At 63.6% G+C, this 15799-nt stretch overlaps 1 protein-coding gene across 1 annotated transcript in view; it reads right to left on the bottom strand.

Moving 5' to 3' along the window:
• Positions 1-641: 641 nt before the first annotated feature.
• Positions 642-15799, bottom strand: part of EFNA2 (ephrin A2) — a 52401-nt gene continuing 37243 nt past the window's right edge. The window contains exons 2-4 of the mRNA XM_067312678.1: positions 7571-7863; positions 4450-4515; positions 642-3056 (exon numbers count right to left, since the gene is read on the bottom strand). Of these exons, the coding sequence (XP_067168779.1) occupies positions 2935-3056; positions 4450-4515; positions 7571-7863 (481 nt within the window). The 3' untranslated portion in view covers positions 642-2934. The remainder of the gene's footprint in view (positions 3057-4449; positions 4516-7570; positions 7864-15799) is intronic.

Raw genomic sequence — 15799 nt, 5'->3', positions numbered from 1 at the left:
AGCTGTACGAGCCTGAATTAATTAACAGCGGATTGTTCCTATTCGGCTAATTATGCTGAAATATGCATTAAACGCCGGAAATTAACAGGGGCTGCAAAAAAAAATTATTTAGTGCTTAAAAGAAAGAGCAGGCGGGCGCCTCGCGCACGAGTTTTGTTTTTCTGGGGGAAGCAGCCGAACTCGCGTCCTGGCGCTGGCCGGCGCTGGGACACCGGGCTCTTCCGCTCCCCCGGCTCCCGGAGGACTCGGCCGGGTTTCCCAGCACGGGCCAGGCTGCGGCAGGGACCGACAGAAGCGTTTTCCTGCTTTCCTTGCGCCGCAGAGGGAAACTGAGGCAGCGGCCGGGCCCGAGGTCCCGCAGGCGGCTGCGGCAGCGCCGGGACGCCGGAGCCCCGAGGCCCAGGCCGCATTGCCGCCAATAATTAAGTGCTATCAACAATTGCATATTAATTAATTTAATATCCATTATTATTCATTAACGCAGTAATTAATTCCTTCCCATAATTACCGCGCCGCCCAGCAGAGCGGCCTGGCTCCGCAGCCCCCGCGCCGGCGGGAAGGGCCGTGCCGGGGAGCAGGGAAGGGCGCGCGGGACCCCCGGGACGCCGGCAGCCAACAGGCAGGTCTCCAAAGCAAGGGACTCACGTGACACTTATTTTTATTTTATTATAAAAAAATACAGAATCCAAATCAGGTGGTGACGCGGTTACCATCAGCACGACGTCGAGAACGAAAGCGGCGTGTCTAAGGACGAAGCTAGGCTGAACGGAGACCAACAAGCAAAGCCGGCTCCCCCGCGGGGGCTGCTCCCGAACGCAGAACCAGCCCAAAGCAGCCCCAAAACCAGCCCCAACCCCCCCACCCGCACCCTCGGCGCTTGCTCAGAGCGGCGCTTAAGCGTTGCTTCCTCATTTGCTTTTTCCTAATTCTCTCACAGTCGCTGTACACAATATAGATATTTATATATATAATCTATATATATATAAAACACAGACCGAAGGCCAGGCTTTGCCGTCGCCACCGGCAGCGGGGAGCCGCGGGCCAGGGCTGCGGAGGGAGGCGGCGGCGGCCGAGGGCGGCGGATGCTCCGGGCGCCGCCAGCTCCCGCGGGAGCCCCGGCCGGGGCCGGATCGGGGCGCAGGCACCCGTCCGGGGCAGGGTAAACACGATGCTTTCGCTTGCCTTCAAGAACCACGACCTGGTCTAGACACACGGCGGGGGGACGGGACAGGACGGGGGGGGATGGCAGGGAATGCGATTTTTTTACCGTTTTTGTATTTTTTGGATGGTCGAGATGAACTTATTGCGAGATTTCAGCTTCCTAGTCTAAAAAATAAAAATAAAATAGAAATAAAATAAACCCTTCCATAAAATTCATTCTCAACAATACATAAAAAAAAAGGTCACAGTATAGCGCCTGCCGGCTGTATTTACAGGAACGGAGCGACCCCGAGTCCGTCGCGGGCTCCCAGATAGAAAGGGAAGGGGCTGGTGTGCGCTTGAAAAAGACGTCCGTAGAAAGGTTTCGTTTGCTTTTGCACCGTCCTCCTTCGTCCCCGACGTCCTCCCGCGCCCGGGGTGGTTTCCGCGGCCGGCTGCCGCGCCGCCGGAGAGCCCACGGGAGCCGCAGCCACAGCCGGCCCCACGGAGATTTAAGGCGAGGAGAGGTCGCTCCCACGGGACCCCTCGCTGGTTCGTCGTTCACCCCCTCCGCGGTTTTGGGCCAATCTCAAATTTGAATTTTTCTTTTTCTTTTTAATGCAAAGGAGGAAAAGGGAAAAGCAGCCCGTCGGCAGCCGGGCAGCTCCCGCGCCGGCCCCGGAGGAGGCGCGTGGCGGAGGCTCAGCACCGACCTGCCGCCTCCAACAGCTGCAGGGAATCGAACCCCTGGGGGAAAAAACGGGCGTTTGGGCTGGGACGGGAGAGGAGGGAGCCGCGAGCCGGGGCCGAGCGCCCCGAGCCAGGTCCCTGCTCCCGGCCGGCTCCGGGAAGCTCCGGGGGAGCATCGCCCCGCCGGCGGGGCCGGCGCTGCCCCCGGCGAGCACCGTGGCGGCTCCGGCGGGAATGGAGGCGGTGACCGCGGCATGCACGGCACCCCATGTCCATCTGTCCATCCGGGCCGCCCCATGTCTGTCCATCCATCTGTCCGGGCCCCCCGTCTCCGCAGGGCTGGCGGCGCGCGTGCCACAGGGCTGCCACGGCACGGTCCCGCCGGGAGCGCGGGAGCCGGCATCCGGGCCAGCGGTGGCAGAGCCCTCGGCACCATCGTTGGCGTCTGTGTCCGGCCGGCTCCGGCGTCCCGGCGCTGTCTGCGGCTCCTGGCCCGGCTCTCGCTCCGGCCGCGTCCGGGGGCCAGCGAGGGCCGCGCGCCGCCGTCAGCCCCCCGGCACCGCCGCCATCCCCGGCGCCGGGGCTCGGAGAGGGGCCCCCGCCCGGCGGTTCAGTCTCTAACACGGGAAAGCACGGACTGGAACAAAACCAACAAAAATAAAACAAAAATAAAAAAATCTTTTAAAAAGGACTCTATATTTGGTCTAGAAGTGTAAAAAGCAACATCCTACGGGGAGGGCGGGCGCCAGCTGAGCCGCCGCAGCGAGGAAGGCGCTTTCTGGCCGCGCGCAGCCCGGATCCGTCCCAGGCGCCGTGATCGGCTTGCGATCGCTCTCCCTGGCTGGTGCCGGTGCCGGTGGCTCGCGCAGCAGCGGGAGCTGGCCGGGTTCCTCCGGGCACAAACCCTCCACGCCGGAGAAGCCGGAGGCTGCGCTGGGCCAGTTCGAAGGTTATTCGGGAAACTCGGGGGGAAAAACGGACCGAAGCGAAGGCCGGGCGGTGACGTTCGGCTCCACGCGGCGGCGAGGGCCGCATCTCCGGCGGGCCGGGCCGCTGCTCTGAGCGGCTGCTCCGAGCGGCTCCCCTGCTCCTTCGGCTTGGGGGCTACGAGCCCAGCAGAGTCCAGAAGACGGGCACCACGGCGAGCACAGCGTGCGGGACCCTGAGGCTGCAGCACGAGTTGTTGCTGGTGAAAATAGGCTCCGGGGACTCGTAGAGGGAGTCGTCTACGGAAGAGGGAGGGCGAGAGGGCGGCGTGAGCGGGCGCCGGCGGGATGCCTTCCCGCCCCCCCCCCCCGGGGCTCCGGTTCACACTCGGCTTTTGCAAGCCGCATCCCGCAGTCCTGGCCACCTTTCCCGGGAAAAACCTCGGTAAAACCCCCGGGACTGGAGCGGCAATGCTCAGCGTCTGAGCCGGGGGCCGGGAGAGGCTCCGGAGCGCCCCGGCCGCGGGGAAGGGGAGCGAGTGGGTTGCTGCCTCCAAACGGGATTGGGCAGCGTTCCGTCCCCGGCCCCTCCTGAGCCTCTCCCGGGCAGCCGACCAGGCCAAACGCGGGTGGCATCGGGAGAGGCGGATTAGATCGCTCCCTTCCCCGCCAGGACCCGGGGCTCTGCCCGGCGTCTCTGCCCCCCCGCGGGGCGGCCCCTGCCCTGGGGGTCCTGCCGGACGCCGGGGCCCCCGGACGAACCCTTCCTCCCCGAGCAGCATCGCCACCGTCTCCCGCGTAACAGCGTCTCTGCTAGGCACCGGCACAATAAAACCCTGATATTATGAAAATACTAAAAAAATAATATCAGGGGAGATTTTTTTTCCTCCCCCCCCCATTATGTCCTAGTCCTGAACCAAGCAGAATGATTTTTTACAGATGGTTTCATCATATTGGGTTTTACTTTAAAGCCCTGCAAATAAAAAAAAAAGAAAGACATCCTTTTAAATGGTGACATTTCACAGGCACTCAGCCCTTCCCCAGGGGGAGCCGCTGCCATTTGCTAATTACACGTTAACAGGAGAAGAAAATTATTAATTTGTTTTTTTTTAAATGGCTGAGTTATTTGGTTCTGAAAAGTAGCCACTGCGCAGAGATTAATATATATTTTTTTCCTATCTGAACTCAGTGGCAAACGTCCACTGCACGGGTGATGTTCCTGCCCCGACTCCGGAGAGCGCCGGTCCCTGGGAATGGGGAATGGGAACGTCCCCCGCGGAGGCACTGCTCAGCCAGGACGGGGGGCAGCCGCCTTCCCAAAAACCCCGGCAGAGGAGACCGGCCCCGAAGCCCACGGAAAGGGACCCAAAAGGGCTTCGGGGCTCCTGCCCCTCGGTGCAGCGGAAGCACCCGCGGGCTCCTCCGCACTCCCTGCCGCCCTCCCCTTCTCCTGCCGGGATGTTCTCCCGCGGCCGCCGAGGGCGAGCAGAGGCCTGGCGCTGTCGGTGCACCTCAGGGGGGAAGCGGCGAGCGAAGGCCGTGGGCGGCCGCAGCTCCGGCGAAGCCGCCGCTGCCCACGGCGGTTCGGCAGCCGGCGCCCCGCGTCCCCATCGCGCCCGGCGCCGGACGGGGCGCAGCCGCCGCGCCGGGGTCCCGACGTGCCCCCCAGGCTCCCGCGCGCGCCCCCACTTACTCGTTGGCCGAACATAAACCTTCAGCTTCAGGCAGGGCCTGTCAACCATGTTAGGGGGAGAAGCGGCTGCAGAGGAACAGAGAGAGGGAGGAAAACAGCGATGTTAGCCAGGGAGCATCGCCACCGCCGCCGGAGACTGCGGGCGCCCGGCGGGGGGACGCGGCCAGCGAGGCCGCGGCAACCGAAAAGCCGCGTTTTCACCCCGCGACGAGGGGCTGAGCTGCCCCAGCAGCCCGAGCCGGCGCTGCCCCGGCGGCTTCTCGCCCCTCGGCTCCGTGTGCTCGCCGGGAGCCCTGCGCCCGCTCTGCCCCTCCGCTCGCTATCGGCGCCTTGCGAGGGGGGTCGGGACCCCGCCGCCGCCCCCTTGCAGGAGCCGAAACGCTCGAAGGCATCGATTGCCGGATTGCAGCGGCTCCTGCCGCTAAAACCGCGTCTTTGATCAACGCTTAACCGGTGTCAGGAGTTGCCCGACCCCGGGCCGCGCGTTTCTGCCGAATCGTCCCTGGATACATGTTCCAGCTGCAAAAAAATGCCGTCCCAGGCAGATTTCACGCTTGTTAAAGGCTCCCGCCGGCCGGAGGGGGGGGGGAAACGGGACGTTGTTTGTGTGCGAAACTTCTGCTGCGAGAGCATTACAGCGGCGCTGAATACCGGGGGCACCTCGGAGGGTCGCGGGGGTTTGTTCGGGCGGCCACCGAAGGGGAACGCGTTGCAATTAAAATAGCGCGAAGCGAGGAGGCGACGGGAGGCGACGCGACAGCCGGGGCGAGGGGGGCGACGGGCGGCCGACGGAGGCCTGACAGCCCCGAGCTCGCGCCGCGCAGGGAACATCCCGCCACGAGAAAAGCCCGGCGCTTTCCCCCTTTCCGGGGTCACCGCAAATAAATGTTAAAGCAGCAGGAAACATCCCTTGCCGGTCTGCTCCGCCGCCGCTGCCGCCGCCGTGGTGGGGCCGGGGAGGAGGCTCCCTCCCTGCTCCCGGGGGCTTCCCGCGGCCGCGGGGACCCTCCGCTCCGCTCGCTGCCGGGGGAAAACCCCGGAGCGGGGCAGCCTGGGCCCCCAGGAAGAGAGCCGGGCAGGGGGAGCATCCCGCGGACGGCGGGGAGGAGGAGGAAGATAGGGAGGAAGAGCAGGAGGGAGGCCACGGGGACCAGCCCAGGGAAGCTGATGTCCCAGGGAGGGAGCGATCCCGCAGCCGGGAGCCCCGGCGCCCCTGCGAGCCCCGCGCCCCACAAAAGGGGGGTCCCGGCCCCCCGAGGGTCCCAGCGGTGCGGGGCGCCGGGCTCGGCCTCTCCCGCGGCACGGGAGTCGGGCTGCTCCCGCGCAGCTTCCCGGGGCCCCGCAGCTAACGCACGAGCTTAAATCCTGGGGGAAAGCGGTTCTGTGGTCCGACAGGGAAGGCGTGAGGGGCCCAGGCGAGGCTCCGGCTGGAAGTTTGACCTGACTTCGAAAATCCCTTTGCAGCCCGCGAGGGCGGACCGGCTGGGGAGGGGTTTGCACGACCTGCACACGGTGCACACCAGGCACACGGTGCACGCCGCGCACACGGTGCACACCAGGCACACGGTGCATACCGCACGTGCCGCACACGCCGCCGAAACGCTGGGTCCTGGCAGCTTTGCCCTGGTGCCTGCGCTGCTCCGGACCGCGCGAGCGACCGCGCGCCTCTGCGCCTCTCCCGTAGCAGGCAAAAGGGAGATGAAAGCGCAGAATAAAAATCATGCTCGTTGGGAGAGATAAAGGGAGTAATTGCAATAATTATCTTGGTGAAAGTCCCCTCTCAATAGGAGAAAATGCAATATTTATATATATGATTTTAAAGGAACTTCATTTTCTTTTCTCTTTTTTTGGAATTGCAGACGGGGAGGGAGTATTATTTGCAATAAAGTCCAATTTAAGGCAGAAGGAGCGGGGACTGGGGCAGCGTGCGCACACGAGCTGGCGGCAGGGACCCTCGCCACGAGCGCCCGGGCCCCTCGCCGGCGGCACCGAGCCTCCCGACAGCCGCCTCAACCGCGAATCTCTGTTTTAAACGTAATAACAGTTATGCTAAATTGAAGCTGGGGGGGGGGCGGCGGTCCTGGCGCATCCGAGCCCCGCTCGCGGCTCCGGCCCTCCTTCCCCGCGCGATGATTTTGGGGAGAGGCGGCGGGAGCTGCAGATTGCCTCGCTCTCCCTTTTTTTTTTTTTTTTTGCCTCCTTTCCTTTTTTTCCCTCCCTTGTTTTACACCCCAAATCGGGAAAAGCAGCCGCCGAAATCCGGGGAAGGTCAAGCGACCGCGTCCGGGCGCCGGCGGCGAGCGGGCGACGCACCGGGGACCCGCGAGCGGGTGCTGCCGCGCGCCCGTCCCAGCGCTGGCTCTTAACCTTGACCCGGCGCCGGGAGCGCGAGCCCCGTCTCGGTGCCTGCGAGGTTAATGGAATTCCAATTTGCGAGCTCTGGAAGGAGGTAATTTCTTTTCTTTCATGTCTGCTAAATACGGTTCCTCAAAGAGGCATAATTTCTAATGTTCCGCATGACATGAATTCTAACTGGTTTAGCAATGATCAGCTTCACCATTTACTTCTGTGTAATCTCTCCCTAACGACATTAAAAATAAAAAAAATAAAATAAAATGGGGGGGGAAATAAGAGAGAGTTGTAGATGCAGCTATTTCACGAGTGACATTTTACAGGGAGAGAGAGAGGGGGGGGAAAAATGGTAATTTAATATAGATAAAAGGAACAAATTAAGTGGGCTGAAAACAGATGCTTTAGGAAAAAGGGGGAGAAATAATAAGAAAGATAACCGTGCCGGTTTGCTCCTGAGCCAGAAGAGAGGCATCCCTGCCTCCGTGCGACACCGCCGAGTGCTCGGGGGTCACGCTTTCTAACTCATTTTCATTTTTTTGCCCTATACTGATTGCAAAACTCCCAGCGCCTGACCCCAGCCCCATCAGCTTGGTGGTTTTTTTTTTTTCACGGCTCCAACAGGCTTTGGATGGAGTCAACAGAGCTTTTCTCCTCCGTTTTGCTCCTGACCTCCGCGTCCAGCCGCTCCGGAGGAAATCAAGGAGGAGCCCGAGGCGCTGGTCCCCGGGGGGCCCTGCTCCCGCGCCGCCCCGCGCCCGGCCCCACTCACAGATGTAGTAGTACTCGTGGCCCGGCCTGAACTCGAAGCCCAGCGAGAAGGGGGTGAAGAGCTGGAACTTCTCCGAGAACTTCAGGGGGCCGCTGGGGGCGTCGGGCCGGTTGCACTCCCAGCGCTTGAAGCCCTTCTGGCGGTGGTCGCAGGACGTGTGCCCCTCGTAGTTGACCATGTAGAGGACGTAGCGCTCCATGCGCTCGGCGGGCACCGGCTCCTCGTAGTGCGGGCAGTAGATGTCCAGGTAGTCGTTGATGCTCACCTCCACCGTGTAGTCCCCGCGGTGGAACCTGCGGAGCGGAGCGCAGCGTGAGCCGGCCGCGCGCCCGGAGCGGGGACGGCGCCGGATGCCCGCTCCGCCGCCCGGCCGAGGAGCCGGCATCCGGCTGCCAGGCTGGGAATGGACGGCGGGAGGCATCAGGCACGTTAAGCGTGAGCCTTGCTTTTAAAACGAGCCCCAAGCCCAGCGCAATACTGCTGCCAGCGACCGCCTCGGCTGGGGAAACTGAGGCACCGTGCGGATTCGGCAGCGCCGGCACTGGCACACAACAGGGTTTGCAGCCCTCTGCTCTGGGCCGAGCCCCAGCTCCCGGCTCCCTTCCCCAAATCCCACCCCGGGGCCACAGCTGGGCTCCCCTGCCCGGGCAGGGAGCAAATCCTGGCGTCCCGGCGTGCAGTGCCCGGCCCCCCCCATTAACCTTACGGGATCACACTCAGTCCCTCATTGCTTTAAGATGAATAAACTGGCAATAGTTGGCGATAAGTAGCGAAAAAATCATTATTCCTTGCGATACCATCGACCCTTTTGGTATTAGTGCAGATGGGCGCTGCAATCCTATTGTAATTTACATTTTTGGTACTGATTATCTGGGAGATTAAGGGATTAGCAGAGCTGGAAAAGGACTCCGCAGTACGGAGGCAATTCCCGTCCTCGGCAGCAATATTCCACGCGCTCCTCGGAGCCGTGGGCTCCGCTTCCCGCTCCCTCCGTGCCTCTCCCAGGCCGCAGCCAGGCGAGGGGGAAGTTTTGGACACCCTGCGCTGCAGATATTATTGGCTGCTGCAGCTCACAAAACCAGTCAAATCCTCAAGCTCCCCCAGGAGCGAACCTGCCTTTTTTTTTTTTCTCCCTCCCCCAGGTTGAGTTGAGTTTTCTTTGCTAATTAATTTGAGGTTCCCGCTGCGCTGCTCTCCCTCAAACAGAAGGTCCGTGTCCGCAGCGGTGCGGGATGCCGGGAGCGCGGGAAGCGGCCGGGGGGGCCGCAGGAAACAGCGCGGGGGGGAGCCCTGTGCTTCTCCCACCGTTCCCGTTTTAGGGAGATTCTCTGCAGCGCCCTGAAAAAAGGTGATTTCAGGCCCCGAGCCCCGAGTTTGCTGGAGGGACCCCCCGGCCCGCCAGCGCGGAACGGATGAAGCCCCACGGCGAAGTCAGGGCTCCGGCGCCCGCGGGAGCTGGTTCTTTGCGAACCACCGGCCAGTCCGTGCTCAGGCACGTGGTTAACCGGGGCCGGGGTGCACAGCACGGAGAGGACGGGACACGAGCCCCCGGACACCCCGGCAGCTGAGAACGGGGCTGAGAACGGCGCCAAACTCATCACACAGGAAAACCAGAGCACGGTCCTCTCGCCCGCCCCGTGCGCAGGGCCGCTCGCCTGCTGCCAAAACACCCCCAAACCGGGCTGCCGAAACGGCCCCGGACCCCATGACGGCCGAGCGCGGGTCCGAAATCCGTGGAGGCTCCCCAGCGGGAAGGAGGCCTGGGAAGCGGCGGGGGCGAGGGGGAGGCGCCGCCGCGCCGGAGCAGCCCGAGCGGAGCCTCCACGCCGCCATCCAGCTCATTACGTGCTTCATAAGCACTCCGATCACACAGGGAACGGCGCTAATTAAGGAGCAGGGTTTTTCTCTCCCTCTCTTTCTCGCTCCTTCTCCGAGTCACTTGTGCCAACCCTGCCCCTGGCAAGGTAACATTTTAAAATGTAAAATTAATACAAAGGGCCGCAATTTACTGGGAAACAATTTTCAAACGCATACAAAACAATAAAAAAAATTTAAGCCCCCTCTTCTCTCTCTGCCTTTTATTTGAAAAAATTATTTATTTTAATGATTGTTATTAAAGCCCAAGCAAAGACGATTGCAACAAAAGGGCCTGTGCTTATCAGGGGAATAATAATAATAATTATATTTTTTGAAAAAAAATCAACTAACTCCAAGGGCCTTTGCTGGACTGACAAATTGCTGAATTAAAGCTGATTAGCGGTGATAAATGGCACAGACGGAGGAGCGCGTTCGCGGGGGCCGCGGGGAGGGAGGGGAAGGTTGAGCCGGCGCTGGCGGGGCAGAGGCGAGAAAACTGCCGCGCCGGAGCCCCCGGGCCGGCAGCGGCGCCGGGACCACGGGGAGCCTGGCCAAGGCCGCCGGATTTGGCGCAAGATTTATACCCGAGACCGTGGTGAGGCCCCCGGAAAAAGATGAATATGCTGGGAAATAAGAGGGCAGCAAAGCAGGGCTGAATTTTGCTTCTGGGCACGCGAAGCTTAGGGCTGAATTTGCATCCGAGCCGAGGAAGTGGCCTGTTTTTGCAGCCCGTTTTTGCAGCCCCTTTTCGCAGCCCGGCTGTGCCCCACGGGGCCGCTGCACCCGCCGCCCCGGTTCTCCCTCCCGAAAGCCCCTCGGGGGCTCCGCCGTCCCGCAGCAGCCCTCTCCTCTGCCCAGCGCCGTCCCCGCCGGCAGGCGCTGACGAGCATCGCGCCGCTCGATTCGGGGAAGAGGAAGGGCTGGTTTACGCCTTGCAGGGACCCGGCTGCATCTGCGCATCCCGGTGCCCCTGGGCAGCAGCCGCCTCCGCCGACCCCGTCCCTGGCGCATCCGAGGCCACGAGGTGACAAGGAAACCTGGAATATTGGAAATGCCGTTTGCATGCAAGAAAAAAAGCTTTGCTCCCGCGAGGGCGACTGCCCACGGGACACTGCGCCGTGTCCCAGTGCTGCGGCGGGCCGGGCTGAGCAGGGCGTTTGCAGGGCTCTCCGCGGCCGGGCGTCCCGGGAAGGCTGCCGAGCCGATCCGATCCGCCGGCCGGAGCCCCCGGTGCCAGGGCCCGGCAGGAGGCACCAACCTGCCGGGAGGCGCGCGCGGAGCGGCAGATGGCGTCCAGGTGGCTTTGAACTGACGGGTATCGTTTCGGGACGGCGAGAGGCATTAATTGGCCCCGCGGGACGCCGCGATGAAGCGCGGCGGGGAGGACGTGACCGAGCCTCCCGGCCAAGCGCCCCTCTGCGATCCCGGCTCCGGCCCCCTGCAACGCTCCTGGTGCGGGACGGCTGCCGCCTCCGCGGGTGACCGGCGTGGGTCCGGCCCCAGCCTCCGACCGGAGGCGTTTTGCCAGCGGAGGAGCCGAAGGGGCCGAGGACGGGCTCCCCGGAGCGGGCAGGGGCCGGCCGCGTCCCCGGGGCTCCGTGCGTCCCCCCGGCTCGGGGGTGACTTTGTCTCAACATGTCTCGGATCCGTCCTGGCTGCTCTCTGCCGGCGAATCTTTATTTATGTCTCTGTTTCCCCCTGCTGATTCACCCCCTCCTATAAATATTACATTTCTGCCTGATCAAATATTCCCTCCCGACGGCTTTGCTGAACGCTGCAATAAGCACATTGCCGAGGCCCAATTGGTTTTTAAAGCGGCCTCTCCCGGCGCGAGTGCCCGCGGCGGCGCCTCGGCCCCCGGCACCGCTGCTCACCCCGCGCCCGGGGCGGGAGCAAACGTCCCGTGCGCCGGCGGGGTCGCGCCGAGGCGGCCAAGCGTGCCGCGGAATACAGATGTCCCCGCTGCCCCCACGGAGCGGGGAGGCACGGAGAGGCCGGGAGGCTCCCGCGACGGAGAGCCGCCGGCAAGCCGAGCCGGGCGGGAGCAGCGGGAGGGGACGTGGGGACGGTGGGCTGCTTTGCCCTCCGGCTGCCCGCCGGGCACGGGAACACGGCCCCGAGGCAGCCGGGGCCGCAGGGCACCGACTCCCCGATTCCCTGCAGCCGGCTCCAGGGGATGGGGATGGGGATGGGGATGGGGATGGGGATGGGGATGGGGATGGGGATGGGGATGGGGATGGGGATGGGGATGGGGATGGGGATGGGGATGGGGATGGGGCCTCGCGCGGCTCTCGGACCCTGTGGGATGGGAGCACGCCGTTATTCCTCTCTGCTCCTGGAAGCCTCCCAGTTTACGGCCCAGATTATCTGCGCCTATGAAATAACCTCACTGCACTTTTGATTGAAACGGCAGCAATTTGGCAGGAGCTGTCGGGGCTCGTTAGAGGACCGAGCTCCGCGGTGACACAGGGACCCGAGCGCCGGAGCGGCAGGGAGGGATCCAGCGCCACCGAAGCCTCTCGCGGCCGGAGGCGCCGGCAGGACGCGGCAGGGCGCGCGGGAACGGGCGGATCAGTGCGCGGGAGGGACGCGGCGGCGGGCGCAGCAGCGCTTGCGCCCACGTGCAGGCAGCGGCGGCGGCAGGCGGCAGGCAGGGCGGCGCGAGGCAGGGTGCACGCGCCGGCAGACAGCCCCGCTCGCACGCCGAGACAGACGCTGATTCACACACACGCACGGAGCCGTCTGTTAATTTGTTATCGTTTAAGTCATTCAGTTCGCAAAATGTCAACAGCATTTTAAAAACCCGCCACCTGGAAAGCGCGCTGTCGCCCCGTGTAATACCCGCAGCAGGGCTGCCAGGCCGCGCTAATTAAAATGAGTGGGATTCGAACTGTCTAAATGAGGCACATCGCTAATTCATCTGTTTCAAAATAATAATAATAATTAAAAAAAAGGCCTGGCCGGCGCGTTCGCGGGAGCGGCAGCATTGCAGCGGCTGAGGACACGGTGCTGGGTGCGGTGACGGCCACCGCCTGCCCTCGGAGAGCCCCCGTCCCGGCTTCCCAAACCTCGCACCATTTACCGCCGTCGCAGCGGGCGGGTGGAGAGGAGCCGCCGGGCAGGAGCTTCCCCGACGCGACGGCTCCAAACTTTTCCTCCCTCCTTCTCCGCCTCCCAATTTCTCCTTCATTCTTCATTTGTTTCCCTCCGCTGATTCCCGCAGGCGTGTGGCTCCGCTCGCTCCGGGGGAGGAAAGCGTCTGCTCCCGCCCAGGCGGCCCTGCTCCGGGATGCTCCGGGCTCCTCGGCTGGGAGATGCTCGTGCCGGCGCCCGGCCAGCCCCGAACCGGCTGCTGTTTAATTACTGCTGCATAATTTTGTGCAGCGCCGGCACAACGCGGTTAGGGCATCGCCGCTCGTGCGGCCCCCGCGCGCCCACGGACGCTGCGCACGCGCGTCTCGGCCCCCGGACCCTGCGCCGGGAGCGAGGACGGGGCAGGCGCGGGGCTGCTCAGCGCTCCGCGGATCGCTCGGAGGGAGGCCGGGAGCGAATCCGCGGCAAACCCCCACGCGGGCAGACGGGCGACTGCTCCGAGGCGCGCGAACGCCTCCTCCTCGGGGCAGGGCAGGGCAGGCTGCCGCTCTTGCAGCCGTCTCGGGCAGATCCGGAGCCGCCGCCGCCCGCGGGAAGCGCCGGGAGGCTCCCACGGTCCCGTCCCCGCCGCGGCCGCCCAAGGGGTTAACGGGACGGCTGCGTCTCCGCCTGACAGAGACGGATGGCGCGGCCCCTCCGATGGGATGCGGCGCTTGACAACTGACTACTCGCAGCTTTCAGCTCTGTCAGCTACCATTAGGGCTGGGAGCCGGGCTAATTGGGTGCTTCATTAGGGGCATTCGTTACCGTTAGCGCTGGCTGACAGCAGCGGGACGGGCGCCCGGCACGCGAATCCGCCAGCACGGCAAGGTGCAGGGCGACCCCCAAGAACCAGGGAGTTTAGAGCGGATAAAGACCTGCAGGGGGGAGAAAGTCCTCTTGCAACGCTCAAAATAAACGCGAACGCTGGGGGAGCCCGGGGCAGGGAGCAGCAAGGTGCCAGCGCCGGGCGCGGACGCCGCCTCCGGCTCGATGAGCCCAGGGACGCTGGGGACGGGATGGGAGGGAAGCGGGAAGCTGCCTCCACCGCGTCCCGGCCGGCACCGCCGTCCTCCCCGGTGCCAGGACCGACAGTGCCGGGCCGGGGCTCCCGTCGCAGGGGTTTTCCAGCTTATTTTCGGTGCTGGCCGGCCAGAGCCGCTCTGCCGGCAGCTGGCACGGAGATACCCCGGACCGCGTGCACGCTCCAGCGCTCCGGTCCTCGCGACGGCTCCGTGGGCATCGCCGGAGCGTCGCGGAGCACGTCCAGCCTCCGGGGCTCCGCTTGCACCGTCCAGCTCTGCCCTCGCTCCCGCCACCATTTTGCTCGGCCCTTAATTGATAACTTTCCCTGCGCCGTCACGCGCCGGCCCCGCTTTTGCATGACAAGAGCGGGAACCTATTGGAGTGAAATTGCCTGGAATAAAACATTAGAGCTAATGAAGCGGCTTCGGCGGCGCTGCCCTCCTCCCTGCGCCCCGCGCGGCGCGCCGGACCCGTGCCACCACCTCTGCCGGGATGGACTTTGGGACGCTCGGCGTCCACCGCGGAGAAGGCAAAAAGAGGCCTCCAAGATTCCCATCGCCCGGCTCAGGCAAAGCCTTTCTCCGCGTTTTTTTCCCCCCAGCTTTTTTTTAATACCCCAAGAAAATAAATATCCCATCTATTTCCAATCTGTTTGAAATATCATGTGGAAGAGCTCTCCGTTCGCAGCGGTGGCTCGCGTTAATTCTGCCAGACGCCTGACAGCATCCGACTTTTCCTCCGTCATGACGGAGCTTTGCTCCGACGTGATGGCTGTGATGGTGTCTCCGGCAGGGCGCCTGCGCCCCGGCCCGATGCCGCAGGTGGAGGGGACGCCCGGCAGGAGCCCGGGGCGCTTCGCACCCGACAGCTCTAACTGGAAAGATCACAATTCCCGTTTCCACGCATGGCGGGGTGTCTCACGGCACCGGCACCGGGGCAGCCTCCCCCCGTGCGGCGCCGGGCACGTGGCGGCTTTTGCTGGGCTCAGCCGTCCGCACTCACAGGAATCCGCGAGGATTTTATTGCAAAATGAGTTTTTAGGCTTTGCGGCTGCAGAGAGACGGTTGCAAACGTGACCTCGAAGTGCTCAAAGTCACAGAGCAGATGAAAGGAGCTGCTCAGCCATCGCGGCGCTGCTCAGAATCCCAGGATTTTTCAATAGGCTCCTGACTAGCGGAGCACCTGGCTCACGCTTCCCGAACGCGCGACACAATGACACGGAGAAGGATATTTGCTCCACTTTTGTGAATGCGCCGAATGAAAAGCAGCCCGCCACGAGAGCAGGGTTATTAGCACGACCAGCCTGATCCTTCCCAGGCTCTCGGCGCCCCGGCTGCGAGAGATTTCCGCCAAGAGAAAGGTTTAATCATTCCGGCTCCTGCTTGCTGAAGCAAGGCATGCTCTCCCTGCCTCGCTGATTTTTTTCCTTTTCTAAGCTAAATTTGGATCCCGAAGTGACCCTCCGAGGAGAGCAAAAGTGCCCCCTCGACCGACGCACCCAGGAGAGCTGCAACGAGGCGCCCGGGTGCGAGGGGCGCTCCCCCCCCATCCCCGAAACGAGCCGCAAGCAGGCCGCCCCGGCCCTCGACCGCGCGCCTGCACGAGCAAGGGGTCAGGCAGCGGGAGAAGCCGGTCTCACGACACCCAGCTTCATCCCAATTGCAACAGGGATAAATCCAAACGGAAGCGGAGGCCAGTCCCGCCGTGGTGGGCTCTGCTCATGGGGACGGGGCTGCGGCACACGGGCGCCCGGCGCAGCCCGGCTCCGCCGCGCTCCGTGCCTCGGTTTCCCCTCTCCGGAGCGGGGACGTCGGCCCACGGCGCGGGAACAAAGCGTATTTGCCTCCTCGTGCGGCTGCGCCCTGCAGGACCAGCCAGTGTCCCAAGGGTTAAACGATTCAGATTTTTTCCTTTCTGAGCAGCTTGAAAAGAGATATGATTGCTCTCGCTAAAATACATGGGGGGGGAAGATATTATGGAAGGAAAAGAGCTATTTAAGCTGAAGAACAGTGTTGGCACATAAACAAATGGGTATAAACTGGCCATGAATAAATTGAGGCTGGAAATTAGGAGGTTTCTACCCATCAGAGGAGCAGGGGTCTGGAACGGCAGCGCGGCGGAGGGGCAGGAGACCAGCGCGGGCTTCGCTCGCGCCGTGGGGCCGGTCTCGCGGGGGTCCGGCGGCTCGGGGGGGGGGGCCAGGTCCCGCGCTCC

Source organism: Apteryx mantelli, chromosome 30, assembly GCF_036417845.1.
Source record: "Apteryx mantelli isolate bAptMan1 chromosome 30, bAptMan1.hap1, whole genome shotgun sequence".
Classification (NCBI taxonomy): Eukaryota; Metazoa; Chordata; class Aves; order Apterygiformes; family Apterygidae; genus Apteryx; species Apteryx mantelli.
Note: the sequence above shows the minus strand (reverse complement) of the source record. Positions and strands in the feature narration are given on the sequence as shown.